This window comes from Lepisma saccharinum, chromosome 6 (genome assembly GCF_977018435.1).
Source record: "Lepisma saccharinum chromosome 6, izLepSacc3.1, whole genome shotgun sequence".
Lineage (NCBI taxonomy): Eukaryota > Metazoa > Arthropoda > Insecta > Zygentoma > Lepismatidae > Lepisma > Lepisma saccharinum.
Window position 1 is genome coordinate 54,970,923 of NC_139234.1, and position 26,665 is coordinate 54,997,587.

The window sequence follows — 26,665 nt, forward strand, 5'->3', positions numbered from 1 at the left end:
AAAATTACTGGCTTCGTCCGGGATAGGAATCGCGTTCGCATCGGAATGCTCAATAATGAAAAAGTATTGTTGCGTAACTTGATCTGTAGATAAAGTTTTCTCTCGTCTATGCGAATATTAACCAAGTTATTGCAACACGATATGTTCGTGAGCCTCCCCGATGGTCTGGTGCTAACATTGTCGCCTTGTAATCAACGGGTTCCAGTTTCGATCCACAGTGGCGCTCGAATCTCTCTTTAAACTTTAGGCACAGTCCCGGTTAGTCTATGTGAGAATAAAAGTGACTTAAAACAAACTTTGATACATCGTCATCGCCGGCCTCCGTGGCGGAGTGGTTATCACAGCGCTCTACGACACCAGGGATCCCGGGTTCGAATCCCGGCCTGGGTTGGTGTTCTTTGTGAATGTCATCAATTTCATCATATTATCACTCATTCTCATCTTCGCAATTAGCCAGAAATGGCAGAAATGCGAAGTAAAATAAACCAAATCAATCAACTTCCTGTATCTTCAATCAGGGCCGTTCCTAGGAAAAAATTCGAGTGGGGTTGACAAAGTCGCATAAATGCTACAAATCATGCGTACGTGTAAATGTTATCCTTAGAGTTATTTTGAGTTAACTATTAGATGGAGAGAGTTATATTTTACCTTAAAGTAAATAAGTAGATTTGAATGTGTTACATGTTTCAAAAGCTTACTTACAAATCAACACTACCACTTTAGGCAAGATTCCATCATACCTTTCGTCTTTTCTGTTGGTAAATATTGGTATGCAGTATTGTCGAAATAAAGTAAAGTGGTAAAGTGTAGCTGTCCACATTGATAATTCAATAGCCTTGCCATCTACCGGCGAAAGAAGGAACTACGTGAGAGTTGCATCTTGGAAGACGAGGAACGAAAAAAAAAACAAGGAACGGACGATCTGAGGTGCTGTTTTCGGGACTCCGGCCGGGAACAGTGGAGGCGAGGGAGGAGGGATGGGTGGGAAGTCGGATTTCCCGTGGGATCTCTTCGAAAGGTGTCTCCTGCCTGTAGTTTTCTCGCACGCAGCGGCCATCATCCTGTCGACCATTCTCAACGTGCTTTGCATCTCCCAAGTGACCACCTTCGCCCTGTTTCTATGCTTCGCCACTATAAGTCTCGGGGTTGTTCTCTTCTACCATAACCTGAAGGTAAGATTAGCAGAGTAGGTGTTATACATGATCGTGTGTTGAAGAGAAGTGTTCTTCAAGTCATAATTGTTGACACAAGTAATGAAATTTCCATTAACACTGCTAACAGCACCGGATTCATCTCTGTACAGTCACGGAAACTTCTGGGTTGTAACAATCTTATTAACTATCAATGGCTAGAGATGGAAAAACTTAACCACGCACGCGTTTCGATGGAAATCAATCCCTTTGATCATGTGGCAAATGTCCAGTAATAGATTTCCGGTTTTCCTTTTAGAACCTATTAAGTATCTTTGACATTTTTCAATACCTGGCAATCGCTGATCATATGGGACAGATTTTGATACAATAACATATTTGTTCTTTGTATGTAGCCAAGCAAAAATGATAAATTTCAGAGAATTACGTCACATGTTACACATTTTGAGGTGTACCGGTATTGCATATTTTACTTTTAGAATATTTTTTTTCTCATAAAATGCGTATTCACTGAGTAATGCACACATATTTTTGGGACAAACATTCAAAACATAATTTCTTTGCACAATCCTTTAATTATTATCTCTTAGCGGAGGGCCTGATATCTTACTTTCAGTCAATCTTGTTTTAAACTATGAACGCTACACTGCTGAAATAAAGGTTCAGTGTATATTTTGTTGTTCTCAAACAATGCCTGCTGATTTTGAGAAGAGACAATAATATTATTGCATATTTTTACATATTTCAGTGATTTTTGTACATATTTCGCGCGTTTTGGCTACATAAATAACCTTGGTGATCAGGTAATTGGTATTTATTTTTGTTATTTTATGTCGTTTCTTTATCTTTTTGGTTAATCGCGGCGGTGAGAACTAATGGAATGGTAATACAACAAGCACAATGATACATTTTTACCTGATAGGGTCCGAACTTGAGACCTCTGGTTTCCTACCCCTTTACGTTAAACACTCAGCCACGGAGGAACGACAAGATAATTTGCACTATCAATGCACTTCTACTTCAAAAATTGCTTCATCGCATGAGAAAGTAATTTATATCTACTTTCTCTAATTTGATATCTACATTCCTTACAACAAATATGAGCGTACAGTATTATATTAATACACACAAACATGCAAATACAATGCGTTAGTATTACTCTGTCCAGGGAATGTCCGTGGAAATTCCTAAATATAATAATATGCGTTAAATGCATTGCTTTAGACAGAGTTAATTTTCACTGGGTAATGCAATTTTACATTTCTTGAATATAAATTTATATTTTTTTTTCTCCGTCGTCAAAACAGCTTCAGGGAATGTAATCTAAGCTCTTTTTTGAATATTTCAAATTTTCAAATATTTTACTATATTTCATTATCATTAAGCAGTGGCGTTTGGTGGTAGCTCTAAGCCCCTTCGGCTTAGTTTTCTTAAAAGTAAGAACGTTAGGTACATTAAAATATAGCAAAATATGGCGACGACTATTTTTTTTTAAAAAAAGGGAAAGAAATCAAAAGTCTCATTCACGCACCACTTTAAAAAATGTGGATCCTTTCGTAACTATATACTTTTTCGTTCTGGCATTTTTGCATGGTGTTCTATATAATTCTGAAATTTCCACGGGGTGTTGTGGGCTGAAACAGCTTGCAGTAACTGTTCATCATATTTGCCAACGTTAATAGCAATTCGAATGCTATGTCTCCTTTAACGCAGTTTACAGGCACGTCTTTCTATTTTTCATTACTTTCCCGACCAGGGTAACCGAATGACACAAATTAGGGCTTGAATTAAACAAACAAACAGAAATTTATGGTTTTGAATGTTACTAAAATACATAGAGCAAGCTTTTTATCTTCTGAGGAACGTCACTGTTTAAGAGATTTATTAAATTATTTAGGACATGGAGTATTTGAATAACATTTAATCTACATTTAAATAAAATATCTACACAGTTTCAACGCAAATACAAAACGAAAAGACAGCATGAAAATTTCTGGTCAATCTATAAATATCCACTCCGATAGGATCTTGTTTTAGTTAGAATATACTAAGTGTGACGTCATTGCACCTGGCGGTCTGCCAGAAAAGCTCTATCTATCCTTCAACACTTGATTCTTGAACGATGTCACAACAGCTGTTGAAGTTCAGTCTCTGTGAATGGTTGTTGTCCGGTTAAAAATCAGTTCGGAATTTTATAACTCTCTCTTTACAGACGGCACCAGAAAACTGGGTGAAAAGGAAACAGACTCCTATAGATAAGTTAGGGTGAACAGTTATTAATGTAAAGTAACATGTGTGGAAAACTTAATATAAGATAGTAAGTTTTCACACATGTACGTACAGTACTCACTTTTTTTTTTGCATGTGGATTTCTTTTCGTTCTCATTATCTCTTTACGAAAGGTTCCGCGTTCGAGTCCCGGCATAGGATCTTTTGTGAGAGTCCTTTCATCAGTTACCCACAAGTGACAGAAAAGAGACGCGTAAATAAAAAAAATGCAAACACAAATCATACCATGTGTTTATGTTCGCTTTATTTACATTATGCGCATCCAAGAATATTTTCTTTGAAGAATCATCTGCAAACATATGTATGTGCATTTGCTTTTTCATCCATTTTTTACATTTCCAGTATTATATTACCACTTACTTCATGGTTTCTAAAATTACTAGTTAAATTTATTCGTTTAATTATCTTGAACTATTTGAATAAACGTAACATAATAATTCATACAATAGCAACAGTTCTACAGAATGCATCGTTCTTTGGCTAGAACAGTTAATAAACATTTCCGAAGATCATTTTCGTTCTGCGGTGTTTACAAAAAACAGCAAGAAAATACTGGATGTAAAAAGTATGAATTGCAGAGACCTCTCTTGAGAGAAAGAGAAGGTTTATTCCGCTGTTTCCGCCTAAATAAACGCAAGTGTAAAAACGACAAACACAACGACTGTTTAGTTTGCGATGCTCCCAAAAATACAGATTCTTTCTCCAGAAAGACACCCAGCCGGCTATTTTTAGAGATTTGGAAGTTTCCCAGATGCGCGCAGACAGAACGACAAGTATCTCTTTCGGTGACATTTTGACTATTAATAGGAACGGCCTCTCGTTTCCTCATTTCTACGATCGGACATGCACTTCCCTTTCGTTCACATGTTCTTTTTTTCTATAGTGATTTTTTTTCCTGTTTGACGATTCTGTATCATTTACAGTACTTGTGACCGTTATTTCATAGGTATGCAAAGCAGGGGTTGCCAGGACCACGAAAAATTTGCTTCAGGTTGCCAGTGCCACGGAAATATTTTGGGGAAGCGTAATCAAAATCACACAATTACAGCTACTCAGTCACTTCCTTAAAGCAACGAATGTTGCAACACATTATTTCATAAGATTAATTTTCAATTTAGTACATTATTACATAAATGGTTTTGCCAGATATAACTGAAACAAAACGATCAGTCAATCTATCCATATTTCTATTTTTCTATTTCAGTTAACTCCTTCATACACATAGCTACATACGTTCACATCTAAATCAGTAAAGGCGCCAGAAAGAAAGTGGTAAGAATGCAGGACTGGTAGATTGGGAAAGTGTCTGGATTTTCACTTCTTTGATTGCATTGTAATATAGATGTATATAAGTCAGTTAACAATGAGTGAGTTTTTGGTGTCACACATGGTTCAACAATGTACACTTCATTCAAAGGTTTTGACAGCGTCATTTGTTGCAGTGACGCAGTGGTTAACGCAGCGCACTACGACCTGGTCATGAGTGTTCTTTGTGTGTGTCCCTTAATCATTTTCAAACTATCATCACTCATCTTCATCGTCGCGATTAGTCAAAAGTGGCAGAGAAGCGACGCAAAATACCAAAAATGAAAATCAAATCATTCAATGGTATAGGTCTAAATATATAGGCTATTGGAGACTCAACCCATATACTTAAAGAGGGTATATAACCGCTAAAAAAATCTTTACCAGGGAATCGATTTCGGTGTGCCCATTGTGTTTGTCCAGAATGAGTTCAATAGCAGGAGAAGGCACAATCAACCTGGATGCGGTAGTCTCAGAGAGAGAGAGAACGAAAGAGAGAGAACGAAAGAGAGAGAAAGAACAGAGGAAAGGCAAGAGAAATAAAGAAGAAATAGAGAAAGAGGGAGAGAGCAAAGAAAGAGACAAGACACAAATAAAGAAGAGACAGAAATGAAAAGAAAAAAGAGAGATAAGATGAAGAGCAAAATAAATAAAGGAGAGAAATTAAGATAAAAAGACGAGAGAACAGAGAGAGGGCAACGGAAATAAAGGGCAGACAGAAATGGAGAGATAGAGAGAACGAACAGATGGTGTAGAAGAGACAAAAATGAAGAGAGAGAAAGAAGAATCAGAGGGAGGGTAAGAGAAAGAAATAACAGAGGGAGGCTAAGAGGAAGAAAGAAAGAAGGAAAGAAGAGACAAAAATGAAGGGAGAAGGATCGACGAAAGACAAAGATAAAATAGGAGTAGAATAAAGGGAAAGATTAATTAGTGTCAGAAAGAAGAGGACTGAGGAAATGTAGAAATACAGACAGAAATCGAATGAGAGAGAAAAAGGAAATTTCTTGAAAGTAGGGAGAGCATCTGTCCCTAATCTCTCCACATTATTCGGCGTTGCTTCAAACTGATGTAAACACCTAGAAGCAAACGAGAAAATGCACGTTGCAGCACAGTATAGGCCGAAATGTTGCAACGAAACAGTGGGACAAAGTTTGTGGGTCAGATTCCTCTCTGGACCGGGTCCAGGGAAGAAATTTGAACCAGAGCCAAAGAGGCGCGTCATTGCTGGCAGTAATAAGATATTTACATGCCTCGTAAGTTACGTCATTTCCTATAGATAATTCGAGTCAACGATATTGAGAGGGAAGCCCCAGGACAACCCAAATAATGATAGCAAAAATACCAAGTTGAGTCAGAGCAAGAGATTAAAGAAAAATTGCTTACAAAGCTACAAATATCTTGAGTGATCTGAAATTCGTCAATTGTTTAGTTGAGTCAGTCAGGCCCTGCATCGTTCAACATATGCACATAGGGTAGACCCTATTTCTTAGCTGAAAATTGTCTCGTAGACTCTGAATAAAATTACGTTTTAAATTACATTAAATAACATCATGTTAGGCATATTTTTATGTACTCGGGAGAACGTCGATGTTTATATCACTTAGTTGACGAAGATTTCTTCTACAAACGAATTCATTAAAAGGTACGCCAAAATATAAAATAGAATACTCAAAGAAAAATAATTATATTACTTCTTAAGAAAGTTCTGGTTGCACTACTAGGTCCAGAATTATGTAAGAACACCATGCATGTTGGGTCAGTACTCTTATTAGAGATTTGCATATACTTTCAGCTTGCTATTATAAGCACCTATGAGAAAAGCGTAATACGTAAACTTCTGTTACTTTATTCTCCACAGGTTACCGCCGCTGGTAAGGCAGTTCTCATCACAGGCTGTGACACTGGCTTTGGATTCGCTCTTGCGCGTCAACTAGATGATTTGGTAAGATACCGTGATAATTCTTTGATATTTCTTGTTGTTCTTGTTTTTGATATTAAGATTGGTATAATTAAATTCAAATTAAGACGAATTCGTTACGATCCAATAAGACCTACGCATGCAATCCTATGGTATTCAGCTTTCGCTGTAAAAATACTGTAAATTTATAGTCAAGTCCATGTCATTTTGTACTATAATGTATCAGTTTGGTGTTTTAGATATTGTACTCTTTCATATTATTTTTTTTTCAATATAGCTGCATAGATTTGTACTAAATCTTGAGTTTTTCCAAACTTTCTGTTTCTTGGACATAAATTTGTTCAAGTTAAATTATATTTAATAGTTTTTTTGAGAAACGAAAAAGCTCTCAAATATTATTTAGTGAAATGAGTACAGTGCGTTCGTTTTGGCTTGGGCCCGAGATAGCGCGCGACATGGCGCAGATGCCGGCATTTTCATCCCGTAACGCCTCATTTATGCACATATCTTTAGCACGTAGACAGTAATTAAACTATGTTATAAGAGTTGTTCAAAGTTGTTCACGCGCTATCTCGGCCCAGCCCAAAACGAACGCACTGTACTTATTAATTAGTATACACTAGATGTGTTATCGGAAATAAGAAAGAAACAGACGGTTTATTTTTAATGTATCGTGTCCTCTAAAGATTAATATAAAAAAATGATTTCATCCAAGTAGTGTTAAAATGTTGAACTGATTGAAAGACAACTTGCCCGTGATATTTTAACAGGCGTGTTGGTCTAGCTCACAACTGCTTTCCTCTCTGTTTGGTTGGAGTTAGCACAGTTCTACACTCCTGGGAGTCATGACGTCAACCGAATGACGGACAGGAACACGACACTCATTGAGCGGGTGATTGACACTCTGCTAGCTGGAGAAGCCCGTTAACTCCCTTCTCAGACTGGTAGAGTTTGCGGGATGCATCAAACTGTCGTGTTGTGGAATGTAAGACATGAAGCTGATGTCATTTGGGAGGCTGGGCTAGTTCTTGCTCAATCGATCTTGCTGTGAGCTAGAATTTTGACTCCCACACCAGAGCTTATGCTCTCATTCTTTAATATTATGGAACATGTTAGAAATCCAATGGATATCATGTTATGCAGACAACGCAAAGCTTGGAAACAATGAACACATTTAAGACATATTTTTCAATTTTGTTACAGGAGTGGAAAAGAGATGTCCTTATGAAAAAACATATATTTCCTTGAACTAATTTTACATAGTGTTAACGGCGGAGTCGCCTTCTAATCAAAAGGCCCCGGGTTCGATACCCGGGATGGCACATAGTTTTCGGTTTCCACTTTAAAATGGAGGTCCAGTCCCGATTAGCTTTTCTGTCTGCACATGAAACGCACTTAAAACAGAATCTCAAAACTCAAACTCATTTAACATAGTCATGGAACATGTCATTTTCTGCTACTACCAATGAAAAAGGATTCATATGATATTTGATGCACATGTTCCTATCTGATCTTGGTATTAATCAAGTAAAAGACAATTTCGAGTCACGACATTTTTGTTTACATACTGAACACTTTGTGTGTAACTAAAAACATATATATTCCTTGAACTCATTTTACATAGTGTTAACGGCGGAGTCGCCTTCTAATCAAGGCGCCACGGGTTCGATACCCAGGATGGCACATAGTGTTCGGTTTCCACTTTAAAATGAAGGTCCAGTCCCGATTAGCTTTTCTGTCTGTGCATAAAGCGCACTTAAAACGAAATCTCAAAGTTCAAACTCATTTAACGTAGCCATGGAACATGTCATTTTCTGCTACTACCAAAGAAAAAGGATTCATATAATATTTGATGCACATGTTCCTATCTGATCTTGGTATAAATCAAGTAAAAGACAAATTCGAGTTGCGACATTTTTGTTTACATACTGAACGCTTTGTGTGTAACTAAAGATAATAAACATGCTTGCAAAATGTCAAAAGAAAGCTAGAACATGGAACTAACAAAAGATGTCATAACACCACTTACATTATGCAAATTCCATTATATCGTTGTTGGCCGGCTTTCATTATATCCATATTCCTTCTTAAATTTCGCATTATTTTAAAAATGAATCGCAAGCTAGAATGGCTTTATCTTTGTTGGTTACGTTGCCTGTTACATGCACGTATGCGCATGCTCTATACTGCATACCGTAGATATATGTCATTCATAAGTCCTGTCGTTTCCACAGGGATTCACAGTGTTTGCCGGGTGCCTGCAGAAGGATGAGGGAGGAGAGGGAGCCAGGAAGCTTAAGGATCAATCGTCGGGCCGTCTCCATATTCTCCAGCTGGACGTGACGTCAGAGAAGGAGATCCAAAACTCACTGGAATATGTAAAGTCTCATCTCCCGCAAGGAACCAATGGTAATGCTGTCTTGTCAACTATACTCTATCCCAAGAGTCTGTGGAGCAAGTAGTGACTCGAGAGGGCTCGACCAATGAGGGGGAGTGAGTGCATAGAAGGGAAAACGCGGCTATATCTACCAGCTGTTTGCAGCAGCGCGCACTGCTTTGCTCTACCCACTAGCTTTCTCCCCTGCTCCTGGGACGGAGTATAGTGCATAGAGCATAGTATAGTATTCTTTTGTAAACTCTATTTTCGTAATACTCGAATGTGATATATCAGGGTTTGCTATCGGTATCTCGGGACCTGCTACAGCTTGGAAGATGAAATGTGCTGGGCAGAATGTATCACAAAATACACATTCGTGTTACAATATCACAATTATTCATATATCTATGCGATTGAACTATAAATAAATGTCATAGCACATGAAATATTACAAATCATATATATATATATATATACCATATAACTTCCACCTAAGGGCCCCCAAATCACAACCAGAGGACAGATGAAAGACTGGAGGGGAAAACCCCCTCATCACTAGAGAACGGATTTTAAAGGAAAGTTTTTCTTATTTTTCAACATAGATCAAGGAATAAATAACAACAGTGTTGATATTTTATCTTCCACCAACAAGATTACATGGTTTTGACTTATCTTCTTTCCCATTTTTCAGCCCACGTATCCTTTTCTTCTCTTTTTTAAAACACTTTCCTTTCTGGCCCTTTCTTGACTAGTTTTTCAGCCTATATTCCTTTTTTCCATTCTCTTAAAAACATCTTCTTTGGTACCCTTATTGACAAGATATCAAATATTTTGTACGACTGTATTTTCCCTAAACAAAACATTCAACAATTGTCTATTCGGTGCAGCTTAGAGGAAAGAAAGAACAAGCGCCTTCTACCTTATCTTCCCTTCATGAGTGTTGGGAGTTCGTTGCAGCGATTGTTGAAACAATGCGATCTGGGCTTACGCAGCAACAAACGCATTGTAAGCGGCACGCCTGTTGGGTTGAAAGTGTACTTATCTGCTAGACTTAGGCTTTTATTGTGAAGTTTTTTAGAATAATTTTAACTTAACTGTGTGACAGTGACGACAGTATTGAGTGTCAGTGAAATGGCGAAGCCAGGTACAAGTGGCAGCAAGCTTTGGAATGCCATAAGCTGTTGCAAGGAAGATTTCATCGAAACGGATGGTAAGATTATTCGCTGTACTTTACCTCGAAAAATGGAAATGAAAAAGGACTATAGTTTATTTTTTGCATTCCACTAAAAATATTATTTTAAATGAAAGCACAATAATTCTTATATAAAAAGGGATACATACATTAATACGAAATTTAATGTATCCCTTTTTATTTATAAATTGTATATATTCCGCTTTCATTTAAAATAGTATTTTTACTGGAGTCTAAAAAACTACAGTCCTCTTTTTCCCCTTCTTTTGGCAATGATTTTCCCTTTTTTGTCCTTTTAGAGGAAAATTTTTCCCTTAAAAATCCGGTTTCTACTCATCACCTTTTCAAAGAGCACCTTGTTTATTTTAATCCAAACGATTCTTATGTGTTTCTCATTAATAATCGAAATTTCTCACAGTATGAAACATTTTAGTCTCAGCCCCAATTACGGTTCTGGGTTTATAAACGTTATGTTCGCTCATCAAAAATTCATTATTTTCTTCCAGGGCTCTGGGCTTTGGTGAACAATGCAGGCTGGGCCACCTTCGGGGAAGTGGAGTGGGTGCCCATCGACAATTACAGACGAATCGTCGACGTCAATCTGTTTGCTGTTATCCGAATGACCCAAGTCTTCCTGCCTCTCTTGCGAGAAACTAAAGGTAATTATGTGGGAAATATATGTACAGTCACAGGAAATAAAAATGGGACACGAGACGTTATGTGTGTTGCCTAACTCTACGGCGGTGGTAGAAGTTGGCATTGAAAATTAGCTATTAAAATTCACTTATCGCCGTATATCCACGCAACTCACTAAGATTATATTTAAACATATACATATTTATATAATAAGTATGTACTTGTATTATTTCTGTATGTTGGTTATAGAAGCTGAACATTAAATCTCACCCGATCATAATGGGCATACGTTTTCTAGATATGCATAATAGAAAATATTGTATCTAAGGAAACATCCTCCTGGAAAAGAAAACGTGTCACCTTCCTGTAAGACGTAAATAGTAAATACGCAAAATAGAGTAACATACAAGCGTTACATGAGCCGAATAATGCAGGTATCAAAATACTCCAACTAGAAAATATGTTTTAAAATATTCCCCCAAAACATCTATCCAATAGTCAACTTTCTCAGTGGATCAAACAGTTTATCACAAATAGAAGAACAATTCTGAAATGTGTAGGATTTTTTCAAATCCTTTCAATGCTGAATTCTATTGCATCATTTTTGTGACACACACACAAACACAAACATCTTTTTGGTTTTTGTTTTAGGTCCGCTTTATGCACAGGTAGGCTAATCGGAACTGGGCCTACAGTTGAAAGTGGGATTTGAATCACTATGTGCCTCCACCGGGTATCGAACCCGGGACCACTTGATTACAAGACAACGTCAACACACGCATACATACATACATATCTTATAACAACTTATCTATGACATACATGCCATTTTCCTTGCCACACACCATAGATGAGCATAGCGGCGATCAAAAAAGTTGCGAATTTCAACACTTTGATAATTTCTGATAATCTATTTCTTCCAGAAATTGGCAATCAAGAAAAATGCAGTCGGAATTGAGCTATTAATTAATTTCTAGAATTCCCTATAATATAATGAAATGGCAATCAAAGGAATTAAAAATATCTCATTGTATGAGTGTTCGTAATGCAGAAAACCAGGTGTTAAGATATCCTAGTTTCCAAGTTATAAACGATCGGAACACTATATTGTTCATTCTCTCCTTGCTAGCTTTCTTATCTTGCTTATTTCTTAAAAATTATGATCTGCAAGAGTTCACACACGGGAATTGGACGGAAATAAAGTAGTTGTGCTCAAGTGTCAGCAAATTTCTTCATTGCAGGTAGAGTGGTTAACGTTGCGAGCATCTTGGGTCACGTGGTCTCCCCCTTCCGGTCCCCGTACTGCATCTCCAAGTTCGGAATCGAGGCCTTCTCCGACTGCCTGCGACTGGAAATGCGAAGGTGGGGGGTTGACGTCGTCGTCGTGGAGCCCGGAGAATACGTGGGAGGTGAGTAGAGTTCGATTGATTCCGTAACATCCCTGTTTGTTCTTCAGTTTCAACTTTGGAGCGAGTTATTGCCACTATCCACAATGTGAGTCGCTGACGTCATATCAGCCTCAGCACCTATCTGTAGCCCTGTTGGTGACACTTCTAGGCTCGCGGGCTAATCTGAGCAACTAGTATCGAATACGTTGGTAAGCTTTCCTTTACTAAAGCATCTGACCGTTTAGTGGATCATATCAATGACGTACAAACTTGTATATAAACTTCCAAACTTGTATATTTTGGAAGGATGAAAGTATTTGTGCTTAGCTTTTTCCTGTTTTTCATATCTATAGCTGCTCTTACGGAACGAAAAATATCAGCCGGTTCAGTTTTGTCCAATTTAAAATAAGAGAAAATAATTGATCGAGCCACCATTTTTCTTAACTTTTAACCCTTCAGTACTACATCTAAAAAAAATGCGTAAATGGTATTTAGGGGTCCTGAGAACCCCAAATATAGCCTACAATGCAACTATAATGTATATGTCCACTGCTGAAAAAAAAATAATCGTAAATTGTATTTAGGGGTACTGAGGACCCCACATATAAAATGCAGCTATAATGTACTGCTTTAATGATTCTTTTCCATCATATGTTTATAAAACTGAATACATTTTCAAAAAAATGAATCCTGATCATTTTCAAGACACTGTGAACAAGCATTTTGAGCACAACTTGGACACTGGACACTTCCACAAAAAGTTACATAAACAGTACTTTGGGGTCCACGGGACCCCACTTACTCAACAGTGTGAACAAGTCTGGCTTTCCTGCAAAACTAATGGCTTTTCTAAACTCTTCACCAGATGTCAGGAAACTACAGAGCAAAGCCATCTGGTGGCAGTCACAAAAAACATATCAGCCGGAGTCCTCAGGACCCCAAAGTAGCACTGCAGGGTTATAATTGTCTTTCCATTTTCATTTACTTCACCTTGAAGCAAATGATGCCTTGCCCATCCAAAGAAGTATCACTTACGAACATCTCAAAAATGTACGTTACCCTCCCTCGACTCACTAATGCTCCCAGGTAATACGTTGAGACGAGAATAGAACACGTATCGTATGATGATCGGAATTTATCGAACAGAAAGGAAAAATGTTAACCTGATTTTTCTCATTCTCTTGTTTTCAGGCACTTCTATCTACAAAGGCAACACTGTTTTGGAGCAAGGTTCCAACATGTGGTCGCAGATGAACGATGAAGTCCGGAAGGCTTACGGAGAGAATTATTTTGGCTACAAGATCAAGACGATGCAAGAATATATCAAGGATGGAGTGAGTATATTATTTCCTAGATTAGCAAAATTATTATTTGAGCAAGTGACAAGTGTGTTTCGACTTCATGGACCTATCTTATAATCAACCTTTGGCATAAACAACGATAAAAAGATAATAATCATAATATCCCAACAAAAATACAGAGGAATATAAATTTACACTAATTAATGCAGTCTTAATTTTAACTTGTAGAAAATCAATTACGCCGAAATTATAACACTAGTTTTACACGTTGATTCACATTTTTGATGACATAGTACTAAGCAGTTCTGTAGACAAATTAATTGTAGGAATGGTAATACTTAGAACGGTTTAATTTGTATCTCTCCTCTGTAATGGAGTGGCGCAGCCAAGATTCTCGTGTGGAGAGGCTTTCTTTGGGCAACAAGCCAACATAGTCATCTGGAAAGGGAGAAAATGGTGGTGACGCAGTCCTAATTGAGTTTCGAGATTTTGTCTTAAGTGCACTTTATGCACAGATAGGTTAATAGGGACTTGACCTACAGTTTAAAGTGGGATCCGAACCGTTATATGCCTTTTGGTCTCAGTATCTGCGTTGACTACAACCACTCCCCTTTCTAAGGCTCACACACACATGTAAAAAATATATATTGTTTTTTTGGAACTGTTTGTATAGTAAGTACATTTCATTTGTACTCTGGAACAGTTTGAAGGGTGCGACGTATCATTCATCAACCAGTTAGCCCTTACAAGCCTTCTGGTAAACAGAAAAATACATAAATAAATGTTCTTTTAGTCCAATTGGGTACATTTCCGCTCCCTTCTGTCTATCAACTCATTCTGTTCGAGACGTCTCACTGCTCTGAGGTCTTCAGCCCCAAAGCCTTCCCTTGGACACGCTCATTACTATCGCCACCATGGAGGAATGTTTTGAATCCAAGAGTCAAAGGTTCGAATTGTGGGCAAGGCATGAATGTGTCATTGTTTGCCACATCGTCTATTTCATGATCATTCATCTTTATCGTGGCGATAGAGATAAAAATGACTTGACATGTTCCAAAAGAGATATACTATAAGGTTAACAAATAGGATGTTGTGCTGTCCCTTTATTTGCGGAATAAAAGAATTATACAACTAAACGAGACATTTTTCATTCTTGTTGCTGTCTTCTTTGAGCGATTCTGTGTATGCACTGTGATAATTTAGCAAATTCGTAATTATTTCATTTACAAACAGTAGCGTCGATTAGGAGAACAGTCCCCCCCCCCCAGCGCGCACACACATAGTTTTACCACTCTTTGCTTCTCCACTATGGCCTCTTAATGCTATAAGCCTTGTCTACCAAGAAAAAGTAAACTGCCCTTGCCCTTCTTGCAATGTTTTGGTACCCAATCGCCGCTACTGTTTACGAACTTTATTTTTTACATTTATATTTCCATTTACTCCTTTACCGAAACTACACGTTGCACAGTAGTTCGGATCCCACTTTAAACAGCAGGTACAGTCCCGATTAGCCTATCTGTGCATAAAGTGGACTTAAAATAACAATTCAATTCAATTTCGCTACCGAAAGTATGGTAACATAAATTGCCTCTCTCTGATGCTTTTCCTTGGCACATTTTCAAAAGTATGGTTAGTAACACTCTTTGATCAGCAGAGACTCGCAATCAGCAAGGAAAAGCAGAATTTCTATCTGCCAACACTTGTGAGAACACCTTTAACTCCAAACTCTATTTCATATGTAGTTCAGCTAATTTCTTTCCTTATGATCTCACTGTTCTTAACATTGTTTCCAGGAATCTGATATTGCTCCCGTGATACGTTCAATGACGGATGCCGTGTGCAGGAGCTTCCCACTGCCTCGATACCAACCAATGACTCCAGCCGAGAAGATCCAGACGTTGGTAGCCGACCACCTGCCTCACTCCGTCTACGAGATCCTCTACACGTGAAGGAGCCACGTCTTGCTCAAGTGCAGACACCACATGCACTCCTGGATGAGCACCATGGAAGCAGCCGGTAACCTTACAGTGCCATCACATCATTGTAATAATATCGATACCCAGGAGTCTTGACAAGAACGATCAAGAATCGCTGCTGGTGATTCCATGAATTCAAACTGTGTTCTGTTTGTGCCTTTATGAAAGTAGAAAATTTCAAATTATGGAACGGAGTGACAGTTGAAGAGCGACAAGAAGACTTGTCAATAATGGTCGTAATAAATAAAGTCTTTAAGGGATAATTCAATTGTTGTAGTTGCTGAACTTCAACTGTCATTGTTAGAGTATGAGTAGAAGCCGATGGAAGTCATTATCTTCGATATTATTTTAACGTTCTCCCAGTGACTGCAAAGTCAACAAAATCTATCTGGTAGTTCATATCAACTTTAGTATCTCACTTCTGCCAATTTTTTCATTATTAACACAGTGACAGACAGTAACGTTTTATCAATTTCTCAATTCACACAGTAGAAGGGATTCTGTAATTGTCTATTGTTGTCTGATCATACGGAATGATTTGGTTCAAAACTGGAAAATAAGTCTTGTTCGCAAACTTGAGTTATAGATTGTATACTTAACGTCTATTGTCCGTAGCCTTACTGTACACATTTATATGTTTCCATTCCTTGAAATGAAATAGAATTCTATGTACTTTCTCTTTGAAACAGGCCTAGTTTTAAAATATGATGCCAAAATAAAGAAAAATGTGCACACTTAATGAATTGTTGGTTTTTCTGACTTTTCTAACATCCTAGAACAGAAATTCTCCCCTCATAGCCTTTTGGATGATTTTCCTGGAAAAAAAATCTTGCCAAAGCCCTAATTCATGGTTATTTTGGTACTAAAATTGTCTTTGGTACTCGGCGTTGTTTGAAAAGCGATACCCGATTGTGAATAGTACAAGGAAGAAACTCTGAGAAGACCCAAATTGAACTAGTGGAGAGAAAAAAAATTCTATCCTTCTTGATTCTGCTACGAACCTGGGGGTACGTACTTAAATGTTATTTATACCACGGCTACAGATATCTTAATCTCAGGGGATAGGTTCTTTATTCGATAATTCTAAATAAGAAAGCGTTTTATAGCCAAGAGGATATAGTTAAATGCGGATCTATATTCTGAAAACTGTACACAATACAGAGAAAATATATATAGAAGCTTGTATATACATTGAAATATATATATATATATGCTGATTCCAAATTTACGTCGGTTATATTCTTCTTAAAATTGATAGGAAATCATCTTCTTCTTTCTTCTCGTAATTTCTGGGGAAAAGGCTTCTTCTTCCTTCCTATCTTTGATTTGGGAAAAGGCTTCTTCTTTTCTTCCTTCTATTTTGGGAAAAGGCTTCTTCTTCTTATCTTCCTTCTATTTTGGTTAAAGGCTTCTTCTTCTTTTTCTTTCTTCTAATTTATTGTCCTTGCCTTTAAAGCGTAATCTCATTTATTATATGTATGCGCTCGTTTTCCCCGCTTCTTTGGTATTATACAAACGACACAAGCTATTCTTATAGAAAGATTAGGGTCGACTAAACTGACAGTAGCGCCACCTCGTATGTAACGACCAAAAGGTGAATAGCCCAGGATCGCTAACAGCAAGCGCTGCCTATGGCCCAGTGCGTCTAATAAGAAGCGCAACCGTAAGTGCTTCGGGGCGTCTAATTGAACACAGCGCCACCGAGGGACGGACAAATACAAAAGCTGACGATGTTCTCCTCATCAGAGGTATTGAATCAAATTTTTGATCACTAGGATCAAAAAGGAGAGATATATTTCTGAATTAATTTGTTCACTTATTAACTTTCCTGATTGTTTCATTTATGAGCATATTCTTAATTTATCTTAATTGGCTATATGCAACATTTTATTCACTCCTTCTATAATTTTTATACCCTTCCTTTATATATTTAGCATTTACTATAATATATATAATCACTCTTCTCCGCTCCTAGTTTCTACAATGAGCTCTGCTCTTCTTTATATGGCGTGTTGCCATCTATCGTCGCTTTCGGGAAACAGTTCTTCCTTGCATTTTTCATTGTGTCGTCGGAACTGGCACGTGACAATTCTCAGCCAAAACTAAACCAGAACATCTTGATAGTGGGAGTGTCTTCACCTGGTGGGAGGTGGGTTCTGTCTCGCCTTGAAATAGGTTTAGTCCACCCACTGCATGAGAAAAAATTCAGATCAGTTATAATCGAGCCAGAATCACAGAAAAGATTATCACACATACAGATTGGGATAAAGAGAAAGAAAAAGAATGAATGGCAGGAATGAAAACAGAAACTGATAGAGAGAGATGGCGAAGTAGACGAGGAGGGGAAAGAAAAAAGGAAATAAGAAACTGAGGAAGAAAGAAACAAAAATAGTAAGAGATAGAGAAATTGAGGAAATCGCTATGTAAGAAAGAGAAGAAAAATAAACAGAAAGAAAGGAAGAGGCAGATGGACAGAGAAACTAGAAAAAAATAAAAACAGGAAGAAAGATAGAGTCAAAAGAAGAAAGCGAGATTTGATTTGATTTAGTTTATTCAACGTCAAATTTCGTCCGGTATTGGCTAGTCGCGACGATGGGGTTGAATGGTGAAAAAATTAAGTGGAAGAGAGGACATCACGAACATATATGGACAGCACAGCACAGAGGATGATACTGGCTGAGAGGGTCTCCCCGATGGCTTAGTCGTAACGTCGTCGCCTTGTAATAAAGGGGTCCCGGGTTCGATACATAGTGATTCGGATTCCACCTTAAACTGTAGGTCCAGTCCCGATGAGAATCCTGATACCAGAGCTTCACTGGCCTGCAATATTTCAGTTATCGAGGAGTACAACGTGGAAGAGAAGTTGACTTTTGGGAGTCTTCAGCAAAGGGGAGGCTTACAACCCAAGAAGAAAGTGAGAGAAAGGAGAGGAAGAAGGGAAAATAGAGAAAGAAAAAGTAAAGATGTAGAATGAAAGAGACCGCGAGAAAGAAGGAATCGTAAAGTAACCAAAACCACGTGAATATATTGATCCACTCTTAACTTGAGCCCAGGAAATTCTCTGTCGACGTCATTGCCACAAAATCCGGATAACGGATATCCGTATTTCAAATTATCCTATCGGATATCTGGATCATCCGATCGGATATGTGAATAATCCGAATATCCGGATAATTTGAATATCCGAATAGAACAGAGTTGATGAAAATCCTTACATTGAAATACGAAAATGACGAATAAATATAATATGTGGGAAACCTGTAAAACGGATAAACGATAAAACTGTCCAGATAATCCACACATTCAGATATCCGGACATTTCGGATAATCCGGATATCAGGATAATTAGGATAATCGAATATCCAGATGATTAGGATAATCCGGATAATTCGAATATCCGGATAATTCTGATACCCGTATATTTCGGATACCCGGATAATAAGTATATCCGGATATCAGAATATCCAATATTCATATACTTGAAATCCGGATCAAAATTTATCAGATATCCGGATAAAATCGTATGGATTGTGATTAGCAGATGTCAATATTGAGTTTGAAATGAAAAGACCTTGTAAAGTCCGAATGTTTGAGGATAATTCACGAGGTTGCTTTGCTGACAGAACCTTCTGATGGCCTTTCCGATTGGCATCTCTTAACTGTCCATGTCACGTGGTCAAAGTACATTACGCATCACAGAACTTCAGTTCATTTCGGCCAAACCATAACGTAAGTAACTTTTAGTTAGTATATCTTGACTATTTATTTATAATTCCTCAGGTACAGGAGGGGTCATTTAAAGAGAAGTAGATCAATCTACGATAGTAGCACAAACCTTAAGCTTATACTTTTAATTGCGCACAATGTTTTGGGTAGGTGTTGGATATAGGCCTCCCCGATGGAGGAGTGGTAACGTCGTCGCTTTGTAATTATGGGACCCCGGGTACGATACCCGGTGGAGGCACACAGTGGTTCGGAACCCAAGTTAAACTGTAGGTGCAGTCCCGATTAGCCTACCCGTGCATAAAGTGAACTTAAAAAGCAAAAACTTAACTAAAACAACGTTGAATTACTGAGACACGGAGTTGCAGTTGTAAAAAAATTACTTTGAGAGGGTTCGAACCTGAGACCTCTGACTTCGTAGCGCATTACACACACCTTCTCGCCACTGAGGAACTCTGGATGAATTTTATAGTGTGTGATGCTGCGTCTTAATCTTCCATTTATGATCTTGTATGGTCAGTGGCGTAGCCAGGACTTTGTCGGTGGTTGGCCACGAGGGGTTAGGTCTTCTTGTTTAAATAGTTAGTCCTACATTTTCCATTTTCTTCTTTTTTTACGTTATTTTTAATTAATGTTGGGCCAAACAGATGCCTATGGCTCCCACCAACATCCTTCGAAATGCCACTGGGCATCTTCAAAATAGTGTATTTGCGTGATTCTGGAATATGAATGTGCAAGGCATGTAGCAGTTCTTTCATGAATAGGGGTCTTGGGCCTTTGCTTTTCTGCCATTATTTGCTTATCACAAAGATGAGGATGAATGATGATTAGATTAAATTGATGAATGAACTCTTATAAAGAAAACCCCATGACCAGGTCGGGACTAGAAACCCTGGACCTTCGAACCTTTAGATACTAAAGGTAAGAGATTAATATCGGATTATCCTATCATAAATAGTGTCCGTGTAAGTAAAAAAAAATATTAAAAAATGATAACACGTAACAATGCTAGAGTTGGTGAACATTCAAATAATTTCCTTGATGATGAAATTCGTTGTGTGGATTTATGTTCCTGGCGGCTTCAGCATTCTGTATTTAGCGAAGTCAAGTTCAATCTTGTGATTGGCTCTTATGGATTCCCACAATATTTGTCCCCATTGAAACCGTTGTAAACAATTAACATAAAACTTCCGTATCTCAAGATACCTGCGTTCGAATTCTCAGTAATACATTGATATTTGCTTACCTGCAGTCTCATCTATTTCGATTTTATTTAGTTAGTGCACATGGTTATTATTGAAACAATTATATGTGTGCATAACTAGATTTTAATAACGCATTCCATATAGTATTACGTCACTTTTGTTATCGCCTCCACACATTGTAGTTAAAGTTGTTCTCAGCCAAAGCGAGATCGTGCCCCCGTAAATTATTTTTTTTAAGTCGATGCCCAAATCCCAACAATTCTACTCCTAAATGTCTTTCTATTTTTTTAACTCTATGCGTTAATTAATATGTATGAAATTAAATTAACTAAAATCATAAAGAGTACTAAGATTTCGATTATGTTTAGGATTGTTGACAGAAAATTTAGGTTTAAATTAGTTTGTATTTTATTTAAAGTCCACTTCATGCACAGATGGACTAATCGGAACTGGACCTACAGTTTTAAGTGGGACTGAAAACACTATGTGGCCCACCCTTGATTAAAATACGACGATATTGAAATTATGCCATCGGGGAGGCTAAATTAATTGTCAGCTGCTGGATCTAGTGAAGTTTTGTTGTTTCCTCATCAGGAAGTTTGTAAGTGCTGACTTCCATTGGCATGCTGCATTTTGAGCATCGAAAAATTCCAATTGAGAAATCTATTACTATCTATCATTATGCTCGGAGAAGTTATACCTATATTTTCAATTTGATTTAATGATGTTAGATGGAGGAAATCTGTTGCAGAAGACTCTCGCAGCCTGATATAATTGATACAAGCGCATCCCAGTGGGGACTTACCCAGATGTCATGTAAGGAGGTGCTACATTGTATAGTGCAAAGTAACTTGTTACTGCTGGATAGGAATCTAAATAACTGATTAAGTCATTTTCAATAAGTTACTCAATACTGAATATAATTACATGTACTTCGGTCATTTCAGGTGAAATTTGAGCTATCTTGATAGAATCGAAATTAAGTTAAATTACACAGACGCAATGGCTATCATAGTAGGACTCATCATCGCAGCATTAGTGGCGATTGTGATCAAAGAACTTGTAAAGTAAGTAGATATTGTTCTGATACTAGACAAAACAAATATTATTGAATTTTCTTTTATGGGAAACAAACTGGTGTAAATTTAACGTTATTTGAATCTAGGTTTACTAACTTGCATCAACTTGTTTATATAACTTTATAATTATACTTGAAGATTACAAAGTAGTTAAGGGGATGGACTAGATAAAAAGAAATTCTGTTTGAAAGAAACGCTGCGAAATATTTCCATATAAAATACTGAATCTTTTGTTACTCCTACAAGCGCACATGTACCAATTTACAATATCAGGACAATCCTGTTTCATGCATCAATGTAAACATTTCATCGTTATTGATTAATAAACGAAACTTGTATTATAATAAATTTAGAGTGCATTCTATTTAATTAGATTCTTTTATCTTATTTGTGAATGTAACATTTCAGTGCAAAAAACGCCCAAAGACATGCAAAAACTAGCTGGAATGAACGTTTATTCCGAAAGACAAAGTATCTCTTGGCACCATATAGGACAAAGAGGAAGCTATATGTGAATAAAGAGCCTACCATACACACGGTAAGTATGTTTAATTCTATTTTCCCTTATTTCAACAAGATTGATCTTGTTTTTAATCATATATTTAAAGAAAAGAAACGTTATTCAAATACTGATCTGATCGCCTTCTAAAAAGTTATGCATACATACTATAGTCTAGGAATAGTGTAGATATAAACTTCATTGGCAGTACATCTAGTGCTATTTATTTCAATAAAATTCCACGATTTGATTATGGACCAATGAATCTCTATTCCCCTCTACGGAATTTATGTCATTGCTATTATTTTAACCTTTACTAATAAGAAATATAAATCCAAAGCTGTTTCTCTTCAACTGAATTGCATATTTATTAGGTGAAGGGAGGGAGGGAAGAATACAAGTTTTTCATATAAAAAATATTGAATATTACCATGGTATTGATTTTGGATCAACTCAAACCCACATAATCTCGTTAAGAAATCTATTATAGGATTATTTAATATATCACCTTTCCTACTTTCTGAACAAGTTGTTTAGTGGGGGGTCTCATGCTGTTAATTCCGATAACACTTTTTTTTTGCCACCTGGAAAAAGAAGCTTTAATGGGTAGGGCTGGAGCGAGTCCATGGTGTTCATTTGAAAAATATCATTTCACAGACCTTGAACTGAGGAAATTCTCCACCTAGCATGTGATTTATTATATTTGTGACGTTGTGAAACATTTTATGATGGTTTTGTACACCGTATATCTACTATATGCTTCATAAATGTTTAATTTAAAAGTGAAAAAAGTTGAGAAAAACAAAAATTTCAATTTTTAATGAATTTTTCATGCCACAAACTTTATGATCACCATTCGTATATTAACGTGCAAATCGATTGTGGCAAATATTTAAAAATACACTTTACAATGCATCGGGAAACTTTTAAAAAAGATTCCGGAAATTCCCTTGAGGGGGAGGCTTTACCTTACTCCCCCTCCTCCCTCCCATGGTCTGACTGAAAGAGAGAATGAGATAGTTACAGAAGAAGGGAGTATTACAAATAAAAATCTCTTCCCAAGGATAAATTAATAGTTATTAATTGATTATATCATTATTAAGCCTACTACTTTCTAATTATTTGTATATCAAGAATCTGGCCCCTCCTTTAGTAATATCTCTTGCAACTTTCCTGTATTTTCATAAGCTTCTTCTTTCAGATGTGTCAGACGGTCCTCATGTTCTTCACGGTCTCCTACGAGGTGGTACACATGCTCACTCTGCTCTTGAAGATGGCGTACCAGCTTTATTGCACGTGTTGGTGGGTTTTCACAATCAAGACGAATTTGACGAAAGGTGCTTACTTGGTCTTTGTCAGTTTGGTAACATCCGCGTTTCCCCATCTTAGGAAGTGTGTTAAAACTTCAAGAGGAGTCCGCCACCGCGCTTTCTGGTGATACACAAAGAGTTTTGATGTTCTTCAATCTTGCGATCATTACAGAAAGGTCACATTGGAGGGAAGAGTTTCGTGATTAATTACGAATAATTATTAATTCTAATTCAATAAAAAAGGAAAATAAAGAGAAGTTCACAATTATTTATCTCAGGTCTTCTTTTTCATTATCTTCATTACATATATTAGGAATTTAGAGGGTAATTTGAAATCAGAAGTTTAACATATGAGCAATCGCTGTTAACACAAGGTGTGTATATAGCCTATTTTATTTTTATTATGTTTGCGCTAATGTTGCCATGAGGATGCATGATGTGATAGAACATAGACAAATTGACTCCCAAACTTAATCCAAGATTTGAACCACAGCTTGTCTGTGCTTGAACCTAGAAACTTTTATGTTGATAAGGATCGATTTCTTTTTGTTTTAGACCTCTCCGTTTAATCGGATTGGTCACATATAGGTTCATAGAATTTATTTATTCCTTTCTTGATATTTATAATGCTGAACTACACACACACACACACACATACACACACACACACACACACACACACACATATATATATATATATATATCCTGCTTACAGCACTTTTCTACTGTTTTAAACATCTTGAAAAAACATTACAGTTTTAGAAACAAATCAAACTACTAGAATATACAGATAGAAAAATATATCAAACTGGATACTTGCATAGAAAACGATTTTATGTATGAAATATTTTGAGTGAGAAATTACATATTTGTGTAATAATTTGTATTTTGAGACCTACATGAAGCGATATTAAATTATGCAATTATGATACCTTGAAGATAAATTGCACGTGCACTGTAATAGTCTAAAGTGTCTACCGTTACATATGTAAAACCTTAATCAATGCTAATTTAGGGCGAAAGGATATCTCCCTCATTGGTCCTTTTTTCTTATTTCAAAAAGTGCCAGACTAGTGAATGTGGTAAAATATGACATTCACTGCTAAATGACCTCATTAGATTGGTTGGTTGATTTTGTTATGCTCTATTTGCTTCTGGAGAGAATAATCTGCCTTGGCTCGACCTGTTACTTGTTTTCGTTACTTCCCCAGAAAATAGTTAGCATTACACTTTAAAAACTAACAATACGGTTCAATCGAATTAAAAGCCATTGAATAACTACCATACTCTTTATCATGGATATTAGGGGAAAACTCAGTTCTTTTATCTTTGAATGATAACCGAGACGTTCAGTTTAGAAATATATAAAAATACTATTTTTTTTTCGTGGATTAAATATATGCAAAGAATTACATAAGAAATAACCCCACATAAAAAATTATATGACCCTCTTTAATTAAATCACTGAAATACTTTTCTGAAATATATACAGGGTGTTTCCGGGCTGATGATACAAACTTTCAGGGATGATGGAGAAGGGCACATGTATCCATTTGAGATAAAGAACCCTGATCCGGAAACGCCTTAGTCGAAAGTTATAAGCGAAAATCGGTGGATGAAGATGTAATACTTTTATTACCTGCACAAGTTTCACAAGCTGCTACATCCACAACAGTTGTTCGATGTGGTGTGCCCGGCTTCGTTGCAGGCACCACATCGTCGCACAAAGTTTTTGGCGTACCCAGGCAGCGAGAATTCATTGCGAGGAGATCCTCTGCAGTCTCGCTTCCTGTGACATTGTTCGAACGACCCCGGGGTTGTTCCAACGGGTACGCCAGAACTTTGTGCGACGATGTCGTGCCTGCAGGGAAGTCGGAGTACGCAACTTTGAACAACTGTTGTGGATGCAGCAGCTTGTGAATCTTGTGCAGATAATAAAAGTATTACATCTTCATAAACCGATTCTCGCTCATAACTTACGACCAAGTAGTTTCCGGACCAGGGTTCCTTATCTCAAATTGATACATGTGCCCTTCTCCATCGTCCCTGAAAGTTTGTATCATCAGCCCGGAAACACCCTGTATATATAAGAGAGGTTCGTAGGCTGGCCTAGACCAGCAGTACTAGTTTAAAAATGTATCAAGCTTGTCACTTGTATACATGGCATGTTTCTCTAATTCCCTCCCTTTCTTGTTTGTTCTATAAATAGCCACGCAAAAAGATACTAAAATTGTATAAAATTACAACAAATAATTATGCGCTATTCTTGAAATTATATATATATATATATAAAACTGTGTTGATTCTATTGCCACCCTGTCACTTTAATCCCAGATTAAATAAATACCAGACACCTTGACAGTGTCGAATCTACAATTTCAAACTAATAATTTCGCGCAACGAAGTACTTGACTTTTCACCAACTGGCAGAGAAATACTTAAAAATAAATGCATCCCTTAATCCACTCGGATACCATTACGAAATCTCTCCCTTTCTGTGGCTCGTAAGATGCTTCTCTAAAAAAACATTAACAATGTCAACCGAAACTAAGCGTTGGCTTGTCACCAAACGAATCAATAAATTGCGTGGAGTTATCTTTACTTTTCCATGAAATAACCTCTAGACTAGCCATAGCCACTCTACCAGGACCGAGAGATCCTTCCAAGGTCTTCCCTCTCGCCCAAAAAAACAAAGAATGCCAACCTCCGTTACTCAATCGGTTCATTTATATAGGCGATTCGAAAAAGGGCAGTAAACTGGACTTTTCCACCCCCTCAGGTTTGTAAGGACAACATTTTAAAACTAACCACTTTCTGCAAGCTGGCTTTCAACGTCAAGTGGGCCATCCCTACAGCAGGTTACATTGGAAACTGCATAAAAAAAGTATTACTGTCACTAAACAAAATATAATATTGAACATACACAAAAACAAATTTAAAAAAGAATCAGTTAGTGATTCTATCATTATAATTTGGTGTTTTCAGTCCACTTTATGCACAGTAAGGCTAATCGAGACCGGACCTACAGGTTAAAGTGGGATCCGAATCACTATGTGCCTCCACCGGGTATCGAACCCGGGACCCCTTGATTACAAGGCAACGACGTTAATCTCATAAGAAACCAAGGCCAGTAGTATTTGAATGTGCATACATACTTAATATACGTCGTAATAGAGACTAAATGTCCTTTACAAATTCAGATTTGAAGCTATTAGATTAGCGAAATGCAATAATAAGCAATTTGTTTTAGAGTACTGATCACAATAATTTATTCAATCTCTCCTAACACCCTCTAATTTTTTTGAGACACCATGAT

At 37.1% G+C, this 26,665-nt stretch overlaps 2 protein-coding genes across 2 annotated transcripts; both read left to right on the forward strand.

Annotated features, from left to right (window-relative positions):
- Positions 1 to 898: 898 nt before the first annotated feature.
- Positions 899 to 16,266, forward strand: LOC145988772 (D-beta-hydroxybutyrate dehydrogenase, mitochondrial-like). The gene is made up of 7 exons (XM_083123947.1): positions 899 to 1,172; positions 6,604 to 6,687; positions 8,898 to 9,072; positions 10,739 to 10,891; positions 12,110 to 12,277; positions 13,448 to 13,590; positions 15,351 to 16,266. Exons 1-7 carry the CDS (start codon positions 978 to 980, stop codon positions 15,504 to 15,506), a joined length of 1,074 nt encoding a protein of 357 aa, XP_082980073.1. The 5' UTR covers positions 899 to 977; the 3' UTR covers positions 15,507 to 16,266.
- Positions 16,267 to 19,147: 2,881 nt separating this feature from the next.
- On the forward strand, positions 19,148 to 23,606 carry LOC145989403 (uncharacterized). The gene is made up of 4 exons (XM_083124743.1): positions 19,148 to 19,262; positions 21,409 to 21,528; positions 21,949 to 22,078; positions 23,241 to 23,606. Exons 2-4 carry the CDS (start codon positions 21,464 to 21,466, stop codon positions 23,475 to 23,477), a joined length of 432 nt encoding a protein of 143 aa, XP_082980869.1. The 5' UTR covers positions 19,148 to 19,262; positions 21,409 to 21,463; the 3' UTR covers positions 23,478 to 23,606.
- The last annotated feature ends 3,059 nt before the right edge of the window (positions 23,607 to 26,665 follow it).